We start from the raw sequence: 22,939 nt of genomic DNA on the forward strand, positions 1-22,939 counted from the left end.
ACCGCAGAAGAAAGCAATACGGGCTAACAACAAAATATTGCTCTAGATAATAATATACACAATACCAACGTTTCTATGCCCAAAAAAATATGTATTTCGCTTTTATTTGTTTCACGGTTCATTTCATTCTTCTTAAATAAACATTATGACATTTTATTATTGAGAACAATTCCTTTTTTTCTCTTGGACTCTTCTGACAACACAATTACCAGTAAGTCCTTTACAATCGTCCCCCAAGTTGTGGATCGAATCTCAGCTGACATTGAACTTCAATATAAAAGTAAATATAAGTGAAAACACACGGAGAACGAAATCTAAAGTAGTTTAGTCAAGATTATAAGATGCGCTCCGTGATTAATATTCTTCTAGCATAATAATCTTTTTCGTTGCATAGAAGGAAATTACATCATCATTTGAGGAACAATGTTGAACTGTTCAGTATCTTTATGTTGATGCGGTCTAATACGTGTCCGTTGCCTTACTCGGTAGTCACATGGGTGCCTTTACGCAGAAGCCACTAAACAACGTGGATGTTGTGGGTGGGTACTCAAGGGCCCGCAGTGAAGTTACGGAGACAAATCCATATGAGAGACCACTTGTTTAGGATGAACACGAAGAGCATTGGTTTCCTAGAGAGCAGCGAAAGTTTGACCCTAGGATATGAGAAAGTTCCTTGTTGGAACAAACATATGGCTACATGCACCTGTAAAGAAAATTTTCGGCAGAATAAAACACATACCTGAATGCGTGCTGAAGACAGACTAAAAAGATGGAAATCATAGGTGGTTCGTGATCGGCTACTACTAATAAAGCGATAAGTGCAATCTGTCGATTTCATAAAGTGAAACTACGTGATTCCCCGGCTGGAGAAATTCTCTTGGATACTAATAAATATTGTATCCCTTTCCTGATGTTCGTGATGGACGTGATTCGAAAAGCGAGCAGTGATGTCACTGAAAATACAGCATCGCACACAGAACGAGGAAGCGTTAGCCTCAGGTGCAAAAGCAAAAGTCTTGAGTTGAGAATTCCTGTAGTGTAATCAACTATCTTGTTGTGTCACGTACTCCAACTTCGACAACATTAAAAAAGTAGACATAATGGAGGAATGGGATGCAAGAAAGTCAGTGTTCCTAGCTGTTTGCTGTGCATATATTAAAAAGATGGCGGGATTAACGTTGTTCCACAAAATTAATCCTGGGCGAGGTATCACTACAACTGGTCTATTGTTAAGAGGAAATGAAATAAAAACGGCTTCCGTTAGATGACTTTTTCAACACTTGGATATTCTGAACCATACGAATCTTCAGTCATGTTTCGGCATCATCATTCCGTAATTAATCTAGTCTACTGCAGGACACCACCTGTAAATGAAGGTATCCGGTGGTTTCATTTTGTAGTAAATGATCTTTCAATACAATTAAATAAAATTCAGATCATTCATGATTCTTTTTCATTATAAACATTAGAATCATAAAGAACCATAAAATGTATCTCACATGACCTTAGACTTCTCCGCTGCTGCTGACGCATCAATTGAAAACAACCAGAACGATTGTTTTATATACGTTACAATAACAAAACATTCACATTACGCGGTCAAACAGAGAAATCTGTAAAGTTAAATTATCCATTTAAAAACAGGCGATTCCACCAATGCACTCGGTTCACATGGAAGTGCACTTGGATATGTTACTCTACAGTGACTTCAAGGTATATAGCGTTGTCTTTGATGTAACTGAACTGCTGCATCGTCTTGTGAGGAAAGAACTGGTGGTAGCCAGCAGGATCTTCTTTGGTTGTTCCAGCCTTCAAAATTTTCATCAGGTTGTTTGCCTGAAAAGAAAACAACTTTACATCCTTCTTTCCCTTATTTTACTGAACATATCATATTTCATCTATTACAGTTAAGGGGCTCCTTCTTTTAAGGTGCGTACTGTGCCTGAAAAAACTATTGGCAATCACAGAGAGGTATCATGAATCGTAAGTAACACTAAGCTTGTATGAAGCTTATGCAATCATTCTGAATGAAGCTGATATGCTGTTAAACAGACAGAAAATTTGGAATTACATTCCACCAGAAGTCTTCGGTAAGAAAATCTCTAGCTTCTTATATCGTTCTCTTTTTCTGCCTCAGGAGAGAAATAGCATACAAATAAGTGTAACTGTCCACAGAAGACTGTAACCAACACAGTCGAGCGGTGCGGTGGAGGCATTTAAAAATTTCCTGTTTTAAAAATTCCTTTAATTGACTTTCAGGTTGTGAACCATGTACCCATCGACAACTACATAAACTCTGATGAAATAGTTAATCTGTGAATGGTTGGACGTCAGTGTCAAAGAGGTACAATATTTCGAAAAGTGACCACATTGCCATGGTCGTCATGAAGTACGCTGGAACAATCTGAAGAAACATATTACGTATTTCTCTCCAGACAGAACAATTTCTGATTGTGTAGGTTGCTTGAATAGTCAAGGAAGCCTAATCTAAAGTTGTCTAATGTTCAACCTAATACATGTACACAGAATGAATTTCACTCTGGCGGACTGAAACGGTGTGATAGACCGGTGCACCAACCTGGCACCTTTGCAGTCCACGCAACAGAGCTGTCTCACAACCCACCATCACAGTTTTATTTCCGCACAGTACTTCTTCTACCTTCCAAACATCACAATTATCCTGCATACGGCTTGAGAGAAGCACTCCTGGATAGAAGGGTACTGGAGAGAAATAGCTTAGCCTAAGGCTAGGGCATTGTTTCTACGATGAATATTAACCTTGCAGTGGAGTTAACGCTTGCTTGCAGAAGTTTCAGCGATGCTAGTTGTGCAGGAGAGCTTTTTGCCATGTCACGACCATGTCAAGAATAATAGTTTATGTTTGATAAATCATTTGTAAAATTAAGCCGACACCTTAACAGTCCCAACACAATCTACACTCCACCCAAATTCTACGCTATAATTAGTAGCAGAGCATGGTTGTGCATTGTGTTGGTGTAGGGATCACATTCAAGTAGTTTTCCTTCTTTTGACAAAGCGAAAGAACAGGATAACATTGAGCTGCCAGAAAGGGAGGGTAAATAGTGAAAGATGCAGTCCGCTAGGATTCTTGCCCCCTTTAGCAGCTATGTCTAATAACAAGGAATTTTTAATAGATTCTATACAATATACTGCCATGTGTTTGTACAATACAGTGTTATTGAAAGAACGGAAGGTAATATGTGCACTAAGGGACATGTTACTTCTACAGCTAATGTGTCCTCATATTAGGCGTTGTTTGGCAAGCAGGATAGCGAATAGCGTAGCTGAAGGATATACTATACAGGTAATGTAAGAGAGCAGTTTCTGTGCAGGCAATGTGAAAGTTGATTGACTTACATTATGGACACGAACAGGGAATAAATGAGCTATTTGGAGACTTTTTTAACAGGACTCAAACCAGTTTGCCTTGTGCCCACCAAGGTCGCGGTAGTGGCTAACATCATACAACACATCAAGTCAGCAGATCTTTCACTCATTGCCTTTCTACCTTCAAGGGCTTAGGAAAACTAGCACATCAGATCAAAGGATTAGGTAAGTACGATTTTTGGAATGGTGTCAGAAGAAGTGTTTTCAAAGCGTAACAGCAGTTTCCTCTGCCTTGCAGAGGAAAATTTATGAGACATGGCCCAAAGCAGTTGATCAGTTTGGGTGCAGCGAAAAGTGTCAGTTCTGTAACTGCCCCTGTAGGAATTAAGGTAAAGTTTGCGCATCAGCGACAAAAGACACCATTTACTTGCTGTGAAGCTAATAATGAACTTACATGAGGCCTACTCGACACTATCACATCAGTCACAGCAGCAAGTGACAAGTAGCTTAGCACACGCCAGACACTACTGGGGATCATCGACTCTGAATCTGGTTAACACCCCGTATGTGTCGGCCAGTTTTAGTGCGTTACAGATGTTGTGGAGTGTTTTAGGTAAGATGAAAATCTGGGAGTTCACCTGAAAAATGAAGTTTAGAAATTACACAGTGAACTGGGCTACGTGATGATGGACAGATTAGGGGTGGCTAAATTTATTACGTACTGTATCGAATTAATGTCTACATTTCCGGTGAGGAGGCCACCATATTACCAGTCGCCATCATGCATGACGGAATTGAAAGGTCTACTGGTAGATATGTTGCAGTTATATCAAATATTATGATGCGGCAAGGAGTTATTTTCCTTTCTAAATCACAGTGTTCTGCATCGTCATTACTGTGTCTAAAACATATGGCAAATAAAGGTCAACAGTAAACTACGGAGAACTTAATAAGAAGATGGTCCGCCAGACAGATCAGTGTTCGTCTTTTGACCTGTTTGTAGGCAACTTTTTTTATTACCTCAGATTTGAACCAGGCGCGGTGTTAGCCGTCAATTGAAATATGTTTGATTGTAATGTGGTGTCTTTTGGGCTCGCCACTGGTGCAGAGACTTTATGCCAGCTTTTAGGCGTGTTTTCAGATATCAAATTCCAATGCAAGGACCGGCGGTTTTTAGCAAAAATTGGCATGGGCATGTCCAGCACACATGCAACATGAGGGAGGTATTTATACACAATAGTAAGGTGGTTCTGGTGACGAGACGTGGAAAGGTGAACGTTGGGTTCCAGGTCATGTAGTGTACAGAAGATATCGTTTAGAATGCAACATCAAAATGGATCATGAAAAGGTCAAAACCATAGAGAATGCCCCCCATAGAGTAATGTTAAGACAACAGCAGGAGTTGTGAGAATCGTAATTTTTTTTAGGAAGTTTGTACCGATGTTTACGTAACTGTCCCAGCCTCAGAATGAGTTACGGTTAAGTTTTACATGTGCGAGAGGCGTGATTCCCAAGAAGCAATGTTTAAGAGCTTGAAGGAGACCCTGGTAAGCGCCCGTCTGGTGGCAATATTAGACTACGGTAAAGAGTGTATCTGAACAGATATCCTTATTTCCCTTCAGTGACCTAAAAAGTATCTAGATTGAATCATGCATTTCCCTTTCCAGATTATCTAGCTTCCCTATTACGATCAGACTTCTGATATTCCATGCCACGACTCGCAAAAATGTTACTCTTTCGTTGGCTGGTCAACCCTTTCTCACCGTTATCTCCCTCTTGGCACTCCACACCCGAAGATCAGAACGGGTTACTAATTCGAAATTTTCGGCAGTGGGAAGATAATTTTGCAGCTATAGGATACATATCCTGTAGACACACGCTATATCTTCAAAGCAGTCGTTTCCATTGCCTTCGGCATCTTCGTACCACTGATCGTGGCTGTTTCTTACGCCTTTTAGAGGCAGTTTCGAATGCGAAATGCATTATGTAGCCCTGAAGCGTTGTCTGCTCCTCTGCCCTCTTTGACAAGGCCGTTGGCGGAACGAGGGGACTCCTTACGCTGGTAAGTTACACTGAAAGTTAAAGCAGCTGGCGGAATAGAATCTGGATGCAACATGTTTTACTAGCCAAAGACGCTACACGTAGATCACTGGTTTCCCTGAAACAGAATAAGTAGTTGCAAAACTAATTCAACCATGGGTTGACGATTTCGAAAGGTTCGCGAATCTGTACTTGGCTGGATCATTCATTAATAAATGTCTCTTACTTTCTTGCAAACCATCTGAGGATGCAAAACTAAGTATCGCTATACGTGGCTAGTCTTTGGAGTGTAGTTAGGTTACAAACATCATAGCCTGTCAATAGTCTACAACTGGACATATTATCTGTCTGCAGTTATAGTTTTTACTTTCCGTTTAAGATACATATATACGACATACGATAAAAAAATTAAACGTATTTTACTTAGGGACTTAAGAAAATAAGTCACACATGTCGTCCCATGATAAGCCCATTGCTCAAAAAGTGACGCAGTGTCAGAAGGGAGTACATGGTACGGGTTTCGTGTAGACACACTTCTGCTGCGGTACCGATTACGGACGCAACACAGTGTGGGAGTGAAATGGCGCGGTTATTGGAAGAGTATCCCAAAGTTGAAGTACGTGCGATAGTGCAATTTTTGAGGGAAAAACATCTAAATTGCACACAGATTCACCATGAAATCCTGGTGGTATGTGGATCAAATGCAATGTCCCGCCCAACCAGCATGGGCGAAAGCTGAAATTTTTCCACGGTGTTGGGGCAGCACCCTAAAATAATTTATCCAGGAGGGTGGTAATGATTCTAAAGTTGTCATTTTTATAAATATATGTTGGTCGTTTGGAGATTATCATACCACAAGCACTATAGGCGACACTAAAAATTATATCTCAACCCAATATGTGAATAAGAACTGTGTATTGTAGATTCCACAGGAGGGTGCGTGTTGCCCTTATTGCCCCTACCCCCCTTGCGGGCGCCTATTCTTGCTACCGATTTGAACAATGCCACATTGACGTGGGTGGTGCGGATTAGGAAGGAAGGGCTTCTACATCGATCACAAAGGACAGTGTCCAGGCAATTGAGGAGAAACATTTGAGGAAAAGAGATGTTACTATGATGAGTGATCAAGGAGCTATTTTCTATCATCTTGGAACGGATCGACCGGTGGATAGCTCTCACAGGTGTCTACAGAGAATTGGTCTTGTGTTGGAAAATAGTATCTGGTTCTGTGTAACCTTGTAGTGTAGTACAGCCTTAAATCAAAGCTACGTGTCGAAACCTAATAATGGTTAACTTATCTTTGAAGGGTCGTCGTGCGTCAATATTGGTCCTGTAAATGGTGATATCATCAACGATATTACCTGATCACGTGCTCACCTGTGTACCTCAACTTATTTCTACTGTCCTTATGACTTATACCCGTACAAAAGTGTCTTTCTAAATTTATTTGTTTTCAGGGAATCTTCAGTGGCTCTGTGGTACTCTGGTCATTAGTTGCACTTCTGGCTAGTGGCCACTTCGGAGGACGTTGTGATGGAATCTATATTGTTCACTCATTTAAGTATAGAAAGCTGTTCCCTGTGCGTGGTTGCAGGTGACAGTTCTCTGTCCTAGGGTGCGTTGAGACATTTGATGTCGACAGTTGTCCTGTGGTGACTCATATCTCTCAGACTCATAAGTTGTGCAAACCTGTATTTCAGCTACTCTGTTGTGCCAGAGAGGCAGAGGGAACGTTTCGGTCCAAATGACGTTGCGTGTGTCATGTCTTCTGGGCACAGTAGTAGCAGCTTCGGGTATTAGCCAGGCTTAATCTATAATCTCAGCTCATGCTCTTATGTCTAGCGTTGCTCATTCTCGACCGTGTGGGTCCGAGTTCTGTTCCATGCAGAGTCGGGAATTTTCTCCGCTCGGGAGAGGGTGTAGGTGTGTGTTGTCCTCATTATCATTTGATCATCATCGAAGCACGAATCAGTGAAGTGGCGTCATATAAAAAGACCTCCACCAGCCAGCCGAACTTCCCAGATGGCGACTCCCAGCCAAATATCCATATCGAAATTTTAATTCTTATGTTTAGTCAGAAAATGGCTCACGGCACGTTAGGGGTTTATGTGTGGCGTAATCCAGGCATTTGAAATTAAGGATGCAGTTTTCTGTGTTGTTGGCCATTAAAAGTGAAACGCCAAGAAAGCAGGAGTAACGCCATCTGTCTACAGTATGGGGAAAGATTACACAAAGGATTTGTCATTCAGAGATTCCACTTCAATGTTGTTTGGCCGTGGATAACAATGACGTATTCTTTCTGCAAGAGGAGGAATCGTTTACCATCTAGTGTCGAGATTCGACAGCGGCCGGATCGACGTCTGTCGATACTGCCATTTACCTTTCAGTGATATGGCCGCTCTTTTTGGTCAAAAACGCACTATCCGACGGTTCTACTGAGGACCATACTCACTGACGCTGAATCTCAATGTCCGTGCGCAACTAACGGAGGAAAGGACGGGACAGACACATTATTGACTTGGCCGTGCAGGATTGTAACCCGCGTAATGTACCTTGCGGCGGCAAAAAGGCTTGTTTGCGGTAAGACAAGTATTAACGAGGGCATTGCGATGACGACTGGAGTGCCACGAACTGTCATTACGGCGACAATTGTTGTAGCTGCCCTCGACGAGGCAACAGAGAGAAGGACACCGACAGTGGTACATTCAATAACAGCACAGGACTTATGAATGGTCACGATGTACTTTAATACGAGTTCTAAGTCTGCGTATAACATCACAATGGACGTATCTCCATGCAGAGGCTCTGAAGAGAACGAACATTAGCTGATTGCCTTCACTGTAGTTGTCCAGCATCTGACGTCTCATTGGGTGCAGAAAACGGCCACCTCACCACACAAATCCGTAAACTGGACAACAAGCGTTACATTTCTGTAGGGCCGGCCGCGGTGGCCGAGCGGTTCTAGGCGCTTCAGTCCGGAACCGCGCGACTGCTACGGTCGCAGGTTCGAATCCAGCCTCGGGCATGGATGTGTGTGATGTCCTTAGGTTCGTTAGGTTTAAGTAGCTGTAAGTTCTAGGGGACTGATGACCTCACGTGTTAAGTTCCATAGCGCTCAGAGCCATTTCAACCAACCCCATTTCTGTAGGCTGGCGGCTGTTCCACGCCTTCGAGACTTCCGTGACATGTTTCAGGGCGACAGTGCAAGACCGCATGTTGTCCGTACTGTTCTGAGCTACCTCGAAACGACAGTATTCGATCCACAGAAAACATCTGGCCATGGGTTGCCGAAAGACTGGCTAGCCACACTCGTCAGCCATTATCAGGAATAAACACTGGAATAAAATCAAAGCAGCGTGCAATGACACACTTGTCTCTGTCTGTTATCCAAACTGTTCGGACACGGTGCCAAGCGGAGCGAGAACCGTTTCTGCTGCCAGAGATGGCAGCTTGTGTTCGGTCTGTTGCCTCCAGTCTTGCGAAAAGCTGAACTTCGAGGTAATCACTGTTCTTCAAGCAGTACATTTTTGTATTCTAAACATTAATTGATCCGCCTGCACGCATAGAGTACTGAAGGTTCCTGACAACCTGAAGAGTGCTCCTCGTTGCAAGCTGATTACACCACTCAACACTCATTTTGCATTTGTCGTGTGATATATCAGTTACCATGTACTTTGGTGTGTAGAATCCGAATATACCTTTCAAAATCTTCTACCACGTAACATTTTAGAACTTCGAAGCATTTCTTACCGCCAGGCCTCCTATCATTTGAAACAGAAGTTTCCTAAATTTCGTAACGCAAAGCTGAGTGTAAAAAGAAAATGGATTAAAATTGCAATCTTTAGTACCAAACTCAAAAAAATATCGAACTAGCTGCTGGTCCTCTTTAAAAGTGATTGTGAATGGCTGTTTAGGCAACAGGAAAGATGACAGCTATGTTTGCAAGATAAATGATCTGTTAGACAGCTACAGGAACATGGTGTGTAGAATGTCGTCTAAAACGCACTTTCTACATCACTACCTTGATTTCATTCCTGAAAATTAGGAAGCCGTAAACAATGAGCATGGCGTACTCTTTCACCCGGACACCTATACGATGGAACGCCTTTATTAGGTCACAAGAATAATTCAGTGATGGTGTATTGTTACAGAGAGTAATGAAACGGCAAACAAACGAAGAGCATCGTTGTCGCATTTTTAGAATTCCAATGAAGATTAAACTTGAAAATGTTTAGTGAAATAATTTAGTCTGTCTACTAGCATCATTTGTATACATATATTAAATAGTATTGAGTTCTAAAATTCTGAACATCTGAACATGCGTTTCTTGTTTGTTTTAATTCCTGTTCCCCAGTACTGATTTTGATTCTGCCTTATGGCTAGGAAATATGATAGAGAAAAACTGATTTAACCACTGAAATGAAAACCCCTAATTTTGGTAGATCTAGCTACTTGCAAACCAGATGCACAAAGTAGTTTAAATTTATTGAATAGTGCTGCTGTTTGTGCTAGCGTCACCTGTAGCAATCTGTGAGCCCAGACTCTTTGCACAGTAATCCACGACAGCAATCATAACAGGTATCCCGCATTGCTTTTCTGTCTGTCTTATCCCCTTATTCTATATGAGTTCCGTAATAGAATCGCTCATCCACGAAGACACTGAAATATGTGAATACAGTTTTTGTTTTTATAGGCATATTATTAATCGGAATAGAGGATATGTTGGCAGAAGGCCTTCTAACGTTTTATAACACTCATTTTTTTTTCTCTGGAGGTACGAAATTCTGGAAATTATGGCCCTCTGACAATATGTATTTCCTTGGCAGCAATCGTCTTGAAAGGATCACGACCACAAATCGACTCTCGTCGGCTGCCTTTGGAGATAGTTTTGCTTAAATGTTGACCGGCATACGCGAGTCTTCTCTCTTGTCCAGATAACAGTTTTTCAAACAGCTGTAGGGTAACCCAGCTCTCTCAAATGGTCAGAAAGCGCTGTCCATCAAAAGTAAACTGCATTCCAGACTGTATCACTGTAGAAGTACTGAATCCGCGTGGAGCCCTTCTCGCTAAAATTCTTGCATCGTTTATAGACTCCTCCGTTGACTACATTAATCTAAAGCCAAACTGAAAGGAGCTGATGCTATGCAGCACTTTTTGCTCCTGCAGTCTGCTACACTGGAATTTCACCAAAGCTCTCCCGTATCTGGTCGCCAGACTGTAATACAGAGCATAAGAACTAGATAATCTTTGTCCTCAACCCTTCTTCAAAACAATCGTGTTTGCACGCTTTCACAATGCTATAACCACGTATGAAAACTTCAAGAAAGCGACAGTATGACACTGAACGATCGACTATTTACGTTTTGTGCAAAGGCTGACAGTAATTTTCAGTAATTTAAATAGTACGTAAGTTAATTTTATAACCAGCCGTCGTGTGGCTACGATGGGCCATTTACATGTAGGGAGCTTTCATTTTATTGGTTAAAATTCTTCATTAGTGCTGTAGTTAATGATGTATAAAACATCGTAAGAGTGACTGTAATTTCTTCTGTTGACTTTGTGATCTTTGAAAATGGCTGTGGCTCGTCATTCCCCCGGTTTCACTCTCGTTGTTATCTGTATGAATAATACCACACACAAGAATGTTCTGCATTGTGCAGCTACAGGAGAAATACAAAGCACGGCTCAGCCTTGCCTTAATAAAAAGTTTCATAGCTGCATGTTTGGTATTGTAAATGACTGTATTCGCAAATGGCGAGACACTTAGGAAAGACGTACAGATCCAAAATGCAGGTCGGAACTGACAGTATCGTAGAGTAGTAAAAGGAAAAGAAAACAGTTCTTCAGTGGTCCAAACTAGATCTCACCTGCTCCGAGTTGGGGGCTTGGTCCCTCAGGGTGACGGACACTTTGCGATTGAATGGCTGCGGCAGCAGGGCGTCCCAGTCTCCCGGCAGCACTTGCAAGCCCACGATCATGTTGCGGCCCTTCCAGTGGCCCACTCCATTTAGGTGAACTTCCAACTAGAATGAAACAAAATTCAGTCAGTATTTGCTGCGTGGAAAACGTCACAGTCTGTACCCGATTCACATGATGACTTCTTTCGAACTACCAGTTCATTGCTCGTTGTGCAACGTCGTACTTTCGAGTAGCTTCTAATGCCAATTTTCAATCGCGCCAGATATAGGTATTTGAAAGACATTATTATCCCGCAATTTACACATTGTAAGGTTTCTAGATTATTATTTGGTTTTCAAGAAAAGTGATGTAAGCTCAATTTTCTTACGATGTGTCATACTTCATATGTGTATACTGGATATTATTCAAACGTTTCACGGTTACTTTTCGTATTCAAGGAAACTCATATGAGCTCTGTATTTTCGTTCGATGTGTCAGTTTATATCTGTATACTGAATATTTTTCAAACAGAGGTTTTCAACAGTCGATATGTTACTTCACATAAATTCTTAGTACAACCAGTGTAGTATGCAGTGTGGTATTTGGTTGTTAGTAGCATTGTCGTTGTTGTAGTGTTCTCAGGGAAGCTGTTGAGTGAGTCGGGTGTCGGTCATGCTACTGATAAGTCTGGAAATACATAACTGGCCATTACAATTGCTACACCAAGAAGAAATGCAGATGATAAACGGGTATTCATTGGACAAATACATTATACTCGTACTAGGACTGACAAGTGATTACATTTTTATGTAATTTGGGGTGCATGGATCCTGAGAAATCAGTACCCAGAACAACCACCTCTGGCCGTAATAACGGCCTTGATACGCCTGGGAATTGAGTCAAACAGAGCTTGGATGGCGTCTACAGGTACAGCTGCCATTGCAGCTTCGACACGATACCACAGTCCATCGAGAGTAGAGACTGGCGTATTGTGACGAGCCAGTTGCTCGGCCACGATTGACCAGAAGTTTTCAATTGGTGAGAGATCTGGTGAATGTGCTGGCCAGGGCACCAGACGAAAATTTTCTGTATCCAGAAAGGCCCGTACTGCACCTGCAACATTCGGTCATGCATTATCCTGCTAAAATGTAGGGTTTTGAAGGGATCGAATGAAGGGTAGAACCACGGGTCGCAACACATCTGAAATGTAACGTCCACTGTTCAAAGTGCTGTCAATGCGAACAAGAGGTGACCGAGACGTGTAACCAGTGGCACCCCATAACATCACGCCGGGTGATGCGCCAGTGTGGCGATGACGAATACACGCTTCCAATGTGCGTTCACCGCGATGTCGCCAAACACTTATGCGACCATCATGATGCTGTAAACAGAAGCTGGATTCATCCGAAAAAATGATGTTTTGCCATTCGTGCACCCAGCTTCGTCGTTGAGTACACCATCGCAGGCGCTCCTGTCTGTGATGCAGCGTCAAGGGTAACCGCAGCCATGGTCTCCGAGCCGATAGTCCATGCTGTTGCAAACGTCGCCGAACTGTTCGTGCAGATGGTTGTTGTCTTGCAAACGTCCCCATCTGTTGTCTCAGGGATCGAGACGTGGCTGCACGATCTGTTACAGCCATGCGGATAAGATGCCTGTCATCTCGACTGCTAGTGATACGAGGCCGTTGGGATCCAGCACGGCGTTCCGTATTACCCTCCTGAACCCACCGATTCCATATTCTGCTAACAGCCATTGGACCTCGACCAACGCGATGCGATAAACCGCAATCGCGATAGGCTACAATCCGACTTTTATCAAAGTCGGAGACGTGATGGTACGCATTTCTCCTCCTTACACGAGGCATCACAACAACGTTTCACCAGGCAACGCCGGTCAACTGCTGTTTGTGTATGAGAAATCGGTTGGAAACTTTTCTCATGGCAGCACGTTGTAGGTGTCACCACTGGCGCCAACCTTGTGTGAATGCTCTGGAAAGCTAATCATTTGCATATCACACATCTCCTTCCTGTCGGTTAAATTTCGCGTCCGTAGCACGTCACCTTCGTGGTGTAGCGATTTTAATGGCCAGTAGTGTAGCTTGCAGAACAGAGGGATAAAGATTCAGAGGGAGTTGAATTTTGGAAATGTGATTTGGTAAAGATTAATTTGAGAAACGAACATTTTCAGGTAACGGTTTTGCTACATTGTTTGTCTGCGCGTAACTACATTTGTCGGTTCGGATTAGTTTCACTGCTCAGCCGTGAACAAATAAAGTTATCATTTCACATAGCCTGTACGCAGAAGTTACAGATTTCCACTCCTTTACCAGTTCAATAATTAATCTCAACGCAGGCTCATATTCTTTCATAAGTAGCAATTTTTGTAAGAGTTACTGTAATTGTCAAAGAATAAGTTTCATTATTTGCAACATAGTTTTTCAAAAAAAGGTTAATTTCTTTTCAGTCATATAACATGTTTAAATTGAACCACCATCTCCTCACGAAAGCTTCTTTCTGGTTAAGTGTATTGTAGCTTTGCACTACGCAGAACACAGTGGCTAAAGTCAAAGCTTAATCTGCTTAGAATAGCTGCACGTCATTGCCTGCACTGCACGAGCCTTCTTTTCTTTCAGGAAGTTTGCTGCTAAGCTGTAATTTTATATTCATCTCTTCGAGCAATACTAAGTTTCGGTTGCCACAGGTAAGTTGCAAAAGTTCGTTAGCGCCAATTTTACATTACTGTCTGGATAATAAGATCACTCACTGTTAAGATCTGTATTTCAAAACTGTTGTCAGGCTCAGATTTAAAGGGTGTTCAGATTCCATTTCATACGCAGACAGTTATATTGTTAGTGCAGTGTTAAATATGAGTGTGTATGTTTTAATGTTGGAAATTTAGTTAGTTTGTGTACGTTTATTCAAGGGTATTTTTACACGAACATTTTTTGATTATTTATTCTTTGAAAATTCATTTTGTAATTTTATGTTGCATTTACATTGTTAGTTTTGTGTGTTGGAACTGTAAGTCACATAATGTGACGTCACGCTTTGTTGCATTGTTCACTGCAATGCGCAATGGACAATTTCACAGGACAGCTTATTTAATATAAAGTTTTACGTTTTCTTGTTATTTTGGTGACTTAATTCAAATATACTTATTCAGTTTGAGATGGTTAGGCTCCTCACTTTACCAGATAAAGCTTCACAATTACAGCACTTGCATTGTTCAGATCACCACATATACGAGAAGTTTAAGATAGAAAACCAGTCCAGTCCAGGTTCAGCTCACGACAAATAAACATTATATTCAGAAAAGTGACAAAGTAAGTATGAGACTTACCTGTAAATATTTTTAGTACAGACATTATAGCACTGTATGGTGAACAGAGTGTCCTAGGAGGAACGGTCAATATTCAGGGTGGTGAAGGGAATGACCATTCGAAGGAAAAAGATACAGTAAACATGAGTCCAAAAAATTGTAATCTTAAGACGTATGAGCACATCTTCATCTTCAGTACTGTGAAACAAAACTCTTCTACTTCAAGCTTTTATGTTTCCTTATTTTGGAAGGCATAGTACGGTCAAAAACATGAGAAAATTGTCCGGGTAACAAAGGCTCAAAATGCATACTGTACCTTAAGAACTTTGAACACTTGTTTATCTTGCATAATGTGAAACAAATCTCTTCTTCTGCGAGCTCTTTGCTTTCCATGTTTTTGGAGGTGACAGAATGGAGAATCACAAGAAAAATTTGGGATCTAAAACGAATATCTTAAGAGTTATGAGCACTTGCTCAGCAGGAGAGATGTACTTTACAGATTCGAAAATGAACAAGTGCTCATAGTTCTTAAAGTGTGCAATTTAGAGCTCATGTGTACGGGACTTTTGTCCTTAACTTGGTCCGTACTACCATCTCTCAAAATACACAAAGCAAAGAATTTGCCTCAGATGAGATCTGTTTCACAGTATCGAAGATGAAGTGTTCATCTCTCACGAGATACGTATTTTAGAGCCCTTGTTTACTAGACTTTTTTCTTCAGATGATCGCTCCTGTCATATTCCTCAATATTAACCTCTCCTGGATCACTCTGTATACAGAGAGCCCCAGTTACATTTACCACCATGAATGTTTTTTTCTCTGACTCACGATATCGCATGGCTTATAGTGTATCGGAAATGCTGGAACCGTTAATTTCCACCCACAAGCCCCAATCGCTCGCACGTCATGTCCTACTCGCTGTGGATTAGATATTTCTCGAAAAATCCGACCTCTACAATGTTCCGAGATCCTAAACAGCCCGCTTTCCTCACTTTGTCAGCGTATCAAAATTTTAGAAACGCGTGAATTATGAGCAAAAGTAGTAACGCCCGGGCATTATAAAGGAAACTGTGGTATTAGTAGTTCTCATCTGCCAACTACGTTCCACAGAAAGCAATACCGTTGTTACTTTCTTCTCTACATATTGAACGACTTTCGAAAAAGCATGCAGTCAGCATACCAGGTCATCAGGGCATGAATATAAGAAATAACTTTTTACAGTTTTGCATTTCAAGTGTTGTCCATCATCAGAATATCAGAGATGAAATTGACATTGGGTATCATGTAATGTGGCATTTATCGTAGTAAGTTGTACGATACATGTCACTTGACACGATAGTCTGTATCAGGTTTTTCTCTCTTGTATTCTGATGATGGGCTAAGCCCGAAAAGGGAAAAAGTAAAAAGTTTTAATAAGTTGACCCAAGTTATTAGCGGCCGTCAAACACTGACAAGAACTCGTTTAGTTTTTCATATAATGGTTCCAGGTACCCTGCGCGGCCGCAAGTTAAGTATAGGAAATCTCCGCCATTGCTCTCCAACCATATGAGGATGACGCGGTCATGGTCCGTATCGGTTATGAGTCACCTCTCATCCCTATGATTTTTCAATAGTCCAAAGGAATGAAAACTATTGCCTCATGTGCAGCACATTGTTGCATTTCATTGGGTGGGAGGACTGAAGAATACTTGCAGTTGCTCCGAATAGAAAGGCAAAGATTTCTATCTTTACGGCACATTAAAGAAGCAAATCAGTGGTGAGTAGTCCACAATGAATGGTGACTTTCAATATCTAATGACATAGCTCCCAGAACGGAAGCAGAAACGTAAGTAAACGTCTGTGTCTTGGAAAGCATAAGGTATTAATAAGAGAATGCAGCCCTTCTCGGTGAATTTAATGGATGATATGTTCTCGAGTTAACAGCCAAGTCATGACGTCTTATTGTCGCAATATTTCGATGAGGTTTTTATTCGTCATCTTCAGGCGATGTGTTGGGTTCCCGTTCAGTTCGTTCCTTCGTAGCGGCTGGACCGCGGACTCCTTTGCCGAGGGCCCAACAGATGTGCCAGTCTTGTCCCTTTGGAAGAGATAAAGAAGAGCTCCCACTCCACTCTGCGACACTCCTGGAACACACTCGGACCTCTACCTAAACGCCAACAGGTACCACCATCCAGCACAACACACATCTGTGCTCACGAAAGTCTTCGCATAGCGCGAGGCATACGCTGCAAGGAAAGTCTGACTATCGAGTTACAGCATATGAGCGAAAGCTTCTGCAGAATTGCTACTCGGAGACACAAATAATATGGGCTTTCCAGTCAAGCAAAGAAAAGATCAATCGAGAAATGGAAAACAAGCGCTTGGTCTCCTGCTGTATACACGGCCGGCCGCAGCCAAGACTGCCACAGTAACGGATAATCACGATTAAAATCAAGAAAATGCTTCGATCAGTCAAAGACCAATTACGACTAAGGGCATTTGACATCTACAGAATTAGTTGCGAGTGTGGCGCGTAGCACATCGGTCAGACGGAGCTTTGCATCTCGCAGCGCTGTTCGGAACAGGTCCGTTCATCTCGGCCAAATCAGAAACGTTTGCAGTGGCAGAGCATCAACGAGGCACACATTTTGGCTCTTGAACAGACGAAGACGCTGTGCCGCACCAATGGATTGTGGGATTGGGTCATCAAAGAGGCAGAGGAAATACGAGTACATGACAATTTTGTCAACCGGGACAACGATTTCCGCTTGTTTTCCGCGTGGGCAGTGGCGTTAGCGATGTCAGGAAGACCCTGGTGTGATAGTGGTGGAGCAAGCGGTCGTAATAAACAGTCAGCACCAGGACTAGACGGCCGGACCTCGGTCCATCCTCCACAGCAGCAGTCGCGACATCACCCGTTGGGTCCTCGGCAGAGCAGTCACCGTTCCATCGGCTATATAGGAACGAACTGTACACGAATGCGACACTTCACCTGAAGAAGACGAGTAGGAAACTCGTCGAAACGTTGCGACAACACGACGCAGCTGATAAACCGAGACCGAAGAAATTTTCTTCAGTTAAGGAACTGATCTTGGGACAGGAATGGTTAGTATACGACACTGCGTCAACACAAATACTTTGGGATGAAGTATGACTTCAAGAGCTGTCGTTGCGTTATCCTCATACGACTGGAACATTCCTGAACGTCTAAAAAATTTATTTTATTTAGAAAACAACTAGACATCAGAGAGTGTGATTAAGATATTCTGAATGATATCTGAGAACATTTCTAACGCAGTTACTAGAACAGAAAAACTGTTTCGTCAGTTGCTGGTGAGTGACACTTTGAGCAGAACGCATGACCTAGAAAATACTAAAGCTGATATATTTCAGCGCGTATAATATCGTAATTTTCAGACACGTAACGGCTACACTACACGTATTAAATGCCTTCCGTGCGAGCTTTAACCACCATATCTATTATCATTCCCTGATATGTGACTGTATCTTCATGTTGAGAAACATTCCGACCATTGCTTCTAGTAAGCTTCGTCAGGGTCGTAAAATTAAGGTACTCCACCCTCCTGATAGCCATTTATAAGAAAATCCAAAACATTGACCAGAGTAACATCATGGCGTACATCAACTCCCAGAAACATTTTATTGTGAAATTATTATTGGGATTTAAAACGCCATTCACAAAGAGTTCAGATTTGTAGCACTGGTCTGCGTGAACATAGATTGAGTTGAGGCATTGTTCCCAGGTTTGCTAAAGGAGCGTTGACAAATTTCCCGTTAACTGAAGAAGGCACCTGAATAAAAATGACCGAATAAGAATTTTTGCTATTCTATTGTCTAGAACGGTTTGCTTAATGGCTCCATATAAAGTACTTCTTACCCTTAACTTGTGTCCGAACTGTTGGCTGAAAAATATAGGGCTATGAAGAGCGGTATCATGCTCCTTGGCGTCTGCCATTTTCTGGTCGAAGTCCGTTATTTTCCATAGGAGGCGACCTGAAAAAATTATAAAAGTTCACAGTTAAATATTGACATCGTTCGTTATATTTACAACTGCACATGCACAGTATGGTGTAGCGTTTTGTAACTTACTCTCAGTTTTTGCGTACATTTTAGAGCATTATCCTTGTGCGAGGTGACTTTCTCGTGTAATATAGACTAGTGGTAGCGCAACAGCAAAACTCAGATTGCACCCAGTGACTTTTCCAGTTAGTGTCAATGTTGCTTGCGATAGAAACGATAAAATGTTGATTAAACAGACAGGGACTGCCTTTGTTGGGTACGGATAGAGGGGGAATTGGCCACTTTGTGTAAACAGTTGGTAGTTGGAATTGGCTGCTTTCTGTAAACAGCTGGTTGTTGGAATTTGCCACTTTCTGTAAACCGTTGGTAGCTGCGTTGGCCACGATCGACAGGCTTCAGGTTTCTGTTCTTGGCTGTAATGGTGTTGCGAAACATAAGACGGAAGCTTCGGCACCTCTGGAGCCTACTACGCCACCTGCGATCCCTGATTACGCAGCGCAATCCGATTCGCACGTCTCTGATGATCGACACTTGCTCAACAATCATTAGCAAACCGCAGCAGAATCGCGAGTCTCTTGGTGAGGGGGCGAAAGTAGGTACCGCCAACACAGCTGTCCTCTTACGCCTCGAGAACATAACTGAATTATTGTCATTGCTGAACACACTTCTATGCCATACTGGATGCCTCACCTGTTGGGACCGTGGCCTATCCTCCAGAGGGGTTCGAACAAGGGAAGAGGTTAGGGGCTGCTTGTACTAGGGAGCCCCATTGTTGGTCGGGTGATGGATTCGCTTCAGGAAATAGAGGCTAGGTTGAGAAAGAGGGCCAGAATTCACTCTGCTTGTGGGCAGGGGGGATGGGGGTGGGGTTGAGGGGTGGTAGTGAGGGGGCGTGGTAGAGAAGGGGGGTGGGTGCGAGGGGGATCGTCCGAGATGTGGAAGAGGTTCCGCCGGCAGTGATCTGGATGCACTCGGTTGAAAATCGTGACTCATGTTGGCAAGAATGACGTCTGTAGCGTACATTCAGAATCCATCCTTGGTTTCTAAAGGAAGATGGTAGATTTGCTGAAGACAGCTAATCTCACCCAGAGGCTGAAAGCAGAGATATCGTTTTGTAGCATTTTTCTTAGAACCGATCGTGCTCTGGTTCGGAGCAAAGCAGAAGGACTAAATCAGAGGCTCAGACGATTCAGCGACAGTATCGCATACAAATTTCTCGGATGAAAACGTAGGACGTAACGTATCAAGGCAGGAGTGCACTACACGCAGGAAATGGGTAGCGGATTAAGTATGGCGTCCACATGTGAGGTTTTTAGGATAGAGAACCCCCTTCACAGGTCCAATAAGGCTCGTCCGAGTTCAGACTGAGTAGCAGTCACCGTACTGGATCGAAGAAGAAGACATTAATCTAGTATTAGTTAACTTGAGGGGCGTCTGTGAAAAGGTCCCGGAACTAATGTCTCTTATTAATGTTGTCGGTGCTGACATAGTAATAGGGAGAGAAATCTCGGTGACACCATACGTCGGTAGGAATGAAATTATAATCAGCACTGGAATGTATATCACAAAGATATGGTGGTAGAGGTGTGTTTATAGAAATAAAAAATACTACAGTACGTAGTGAGATTAGAACAAATTCCGAACTGGAAGTAATTTGGGTAATGATAAGTGTTAAAGGTGGTCATCGGATGCTTTTACAGACCCGCTACCTTTGCAGCAATAGTGGCGGAACATCTGAGGGGAAAACTGGAGAATATTTTACGCAAATGTCTTGATTATGTTACAGTTTTAGGTGGAGATTTTAACTTACCAACTATAGATTGCGACAGACAGTACGAACAGGAAGTCGCATGAAACTGTTCGATATGTCTTTTCCGAAAATTACCTTGAGCAGTTAATCAGGGAACCGACATCTTTGGCCTTCTGATCACAGACAGACCCGAATTTTTCTACTCACCGTAGATAAGGGAATCGGTGATCATAAGGCCGATACTGCATCATTAAATACGGTTGTAGTTATGAATACAAACAAAGGCAGAAAGACCTTTCTGTTTAGCAACAGCGACGAGCGACAGATTTCATGTCCAGCACTGACAATGTTGAGCGTCAATGTACAAAGTCAAGAGCAAAATACAATACACCTTAAACACGTATGTCCAGAGAAAATTTATGAGGGACGGAAATGGCCAGCCGTGGTTCGGCAGCCACGTTAGAAAACTGCTACGAAAACAAAGACAGTTTCAAGTCTCCGCAAACAAGCACAGATTCCTTTCTCTGCTGACGGAGAAATGAGTAATTCCTTTCCTAACAGCAAAATCAGCACTTTATCAAATCTAATAGTGAGATTATTAACTGGCGCCTCGCCAACAATGTCTTACAACGCTATCCAACGATGTGGGCCCTCACAACACTCACCAGAGGGTCCTCCCGCCACGCAGTTCTCAGTTGAGAGCAAACCTCACCTCGTTAGCGATCGCTCTCCATACAGCCAATCACTGCGCCTATTACAAACATAATACCTCACACTCTTCGGGTCAGGAAGCTGTCAGCCACCTGCCTTCAGGCCATACTCAGTTCAGTGAAAACTTCTAGAACACGGTCTGACACTAGACAATCAATTTAAAAAGCCGTTGGCGTCTTCACAATCAACACGCCTGCGAATTGGGGCCAGTCCTATTTATTTTCGCCGCCTGGGATTGCAAGAGCGGTGAAAGACAATGGGATAAGATAGCTGAAGCATTAGAGGACGAAGGAAATCACTTAAGCTGGCAATGGTGAGAGTGCTCTATCAGTATGAGATATACAGAATGCTCCAGGATGTGTGGTCAGTATCCGGCAATATAAAAGGAACGATCATTCGAAGCAAGAAGTTCTACTAAAATAGGCTGCAAATGTATACCACTAAAGCTAATAACTGCGACACCGTCAAATAAACTTTTGTTACAAGGTCTTTGCTTCTCGTATTTTGGGAGGTAAATGCTTCTCAGAAGGTCGTACCTATAGCATTATTTGCTAGTGTCAACAATAAGATGTAAACAGCAAATGCCATGGTCATGTGGTTCATAGTACACATATGAAAATAGTGTGGAGCTACAGTAGTTGTGATTCAGTCTTGTATGACTGTCATTTCACCAGACTTAATTGATCTCAGTCACTTCAAGGCAGAGACTTTATTGGTAACTGTTTCTTAAGTTTGTGACAGTTAAGCTCCCGAGAAAGAAATTGGAAGGTTCATTTTCTTTTCAGTAAACCTATTATTCACAGTAACCCTGAGCGTCAATTTTCCAACGTCTGAAGTAGGCTGACAGTTGTGACAAGGACAAACATAATTCACCAGCTCAATCGCCACCACTGGCTCCAGCATCACCACTCACAGTTCCGTCCCATAGATTGGCGCAATGGATACACATTTTTCGTCGGTCCGTTTCCACCATCGGCTCCAACGTCTCCTCTCAACAAATTGTCCATCAATTGCAATGACAATAAAAATTTGTTGTAGTTAAGAGAAGTCACAGGTGACCACTTAAAGTGTATAATCATAATATATTGCAACGAGGATCACCGTATGTTCACTTTTTCTCCAGTCCTTGGCGATGGCTTCCAATGACTTATTCCATCATTCGGTATCGAAGATAAACATTTCTCCCCACCTGTGACGGCTTCCACGTTTTTCTATCACCATTGGTGACAACTTCAAGGATTTCGTTCCATCACTGGCGACAGCTTCAAACTACCCCGAGGAACCTTATTAGCAATATTAAGTAATGTAACTATGAATATACTGCAACCATTACGTTTCGTTGGCGTGGAGATGTGACAAGGATTAGATACTTACAGCGAAATTGGGCAACCACTCTTCTCACTCTCCATGGAACGGGTAAAAGCGCTAATAACAGCTATAATCCAAAGTACCCTCTGCTGTGCACTACCCAGTGATTTACAGAATATTGATGTAGATACGGCTGTAGCTATAGAAGGAGCAGTAGGGCTGTCAGCTGCTGACAGAGACTCGATATACAAACCATATATGATGCAGTACCTGCGTAGATTTGGGAATTGTTGGCACAAGGAAGGTAACAGCTTCAATCCAGTCGAAAGACTGATAACTGAAAAGACCTGATAACTGAAAAGAACAAAAAAAAGTGACGTTAGGAGTAGACGGGCGTTGAGTACCTGGCACCTGGACTGCGTGCCTGAGGTCCTGCTGCTGGACTAGCTGCTGGTCCATGTCGGCCAGCCTGGAGGCCAGTGAGGCCACCCTGTTCTCCAGTCTCTCCAGCCGCGCCTCTTGGTCGCCCCAGACGCCGCTCAACGC

The 22,939-nt window shown here is 42.6% G+C and overlaps 1 protein-coding gene across 1 annotated transcript; it reads right to left on the bottom strand.

Moving 5' to 3' along the window:
• Positions 1–1,499: 1,499 nt before the first annotated feature.
• Positions 1,500–22,873, bottom strand: LOC124622553 (TNF receptor-associated factor 4). Its single transcript, XM_047148287.1, has 4 exons — positions 22,798–22,873; positions 18,482–18,597; positions 11,256–11,411; positions 1,500–1,836 (listed from the first exon to the last, which is right to left on the bottom strand). The coding sequence occupies exons 1-4, from the start codon at positions 22,850–22,852 to the stop codon at positions 1,693–1,695; spliced, it is 471 nt and encodes a 156-aa protein (XP_047004243.1). The 5' UTR covers positions 22,853–22,873; the 3' UTR covers positions 1,500–1,692.
• Between the last annotated feature and the right edge of the window lie 66 nt (positions 22,874–22,939).

The sequence above is a fragment of the Schistocerca americana genome, chromosome 7 (genome assembly GCF_021461395.2).
Source record: "Schistocerca americana isolate TAMUIC-IGC-003095 chromosome 7, iqSchAmer2.1, whole genome shotgun sequence".
Taxonomy (NCBI): Eukaryota; Metazoa; Arthropoda; class Insecta; order Orthoptera; family Acrididae; genus Schistocerca; species Schistocerca americana.

Bases quoted from the DNA above. Each gene is read 5' to 3' on its own strand.
- LOC124622553 (XM_047148287.1), bottom strand. From the start codon at position 22,852: ATGGACCAGCAGCTAGTCCAGCAGCAGGACCTCAGGCACGCAGTCCAG. The intron at 11,412-18,481 runs GTAAGAAGTACT...GTTTCATTCTAG, and splicing joins AGTTCGGACACAAGTTAAGG to TTGGAAGTTCACCTAAATGG. The intron at 1,837-11,255 runs GTGAGATCTAGT...TTTTCTTTTCAG, and splicing joins AAGCCCCCAACTCGGAGCAG to GCAAACAACCTGATGAAAAT.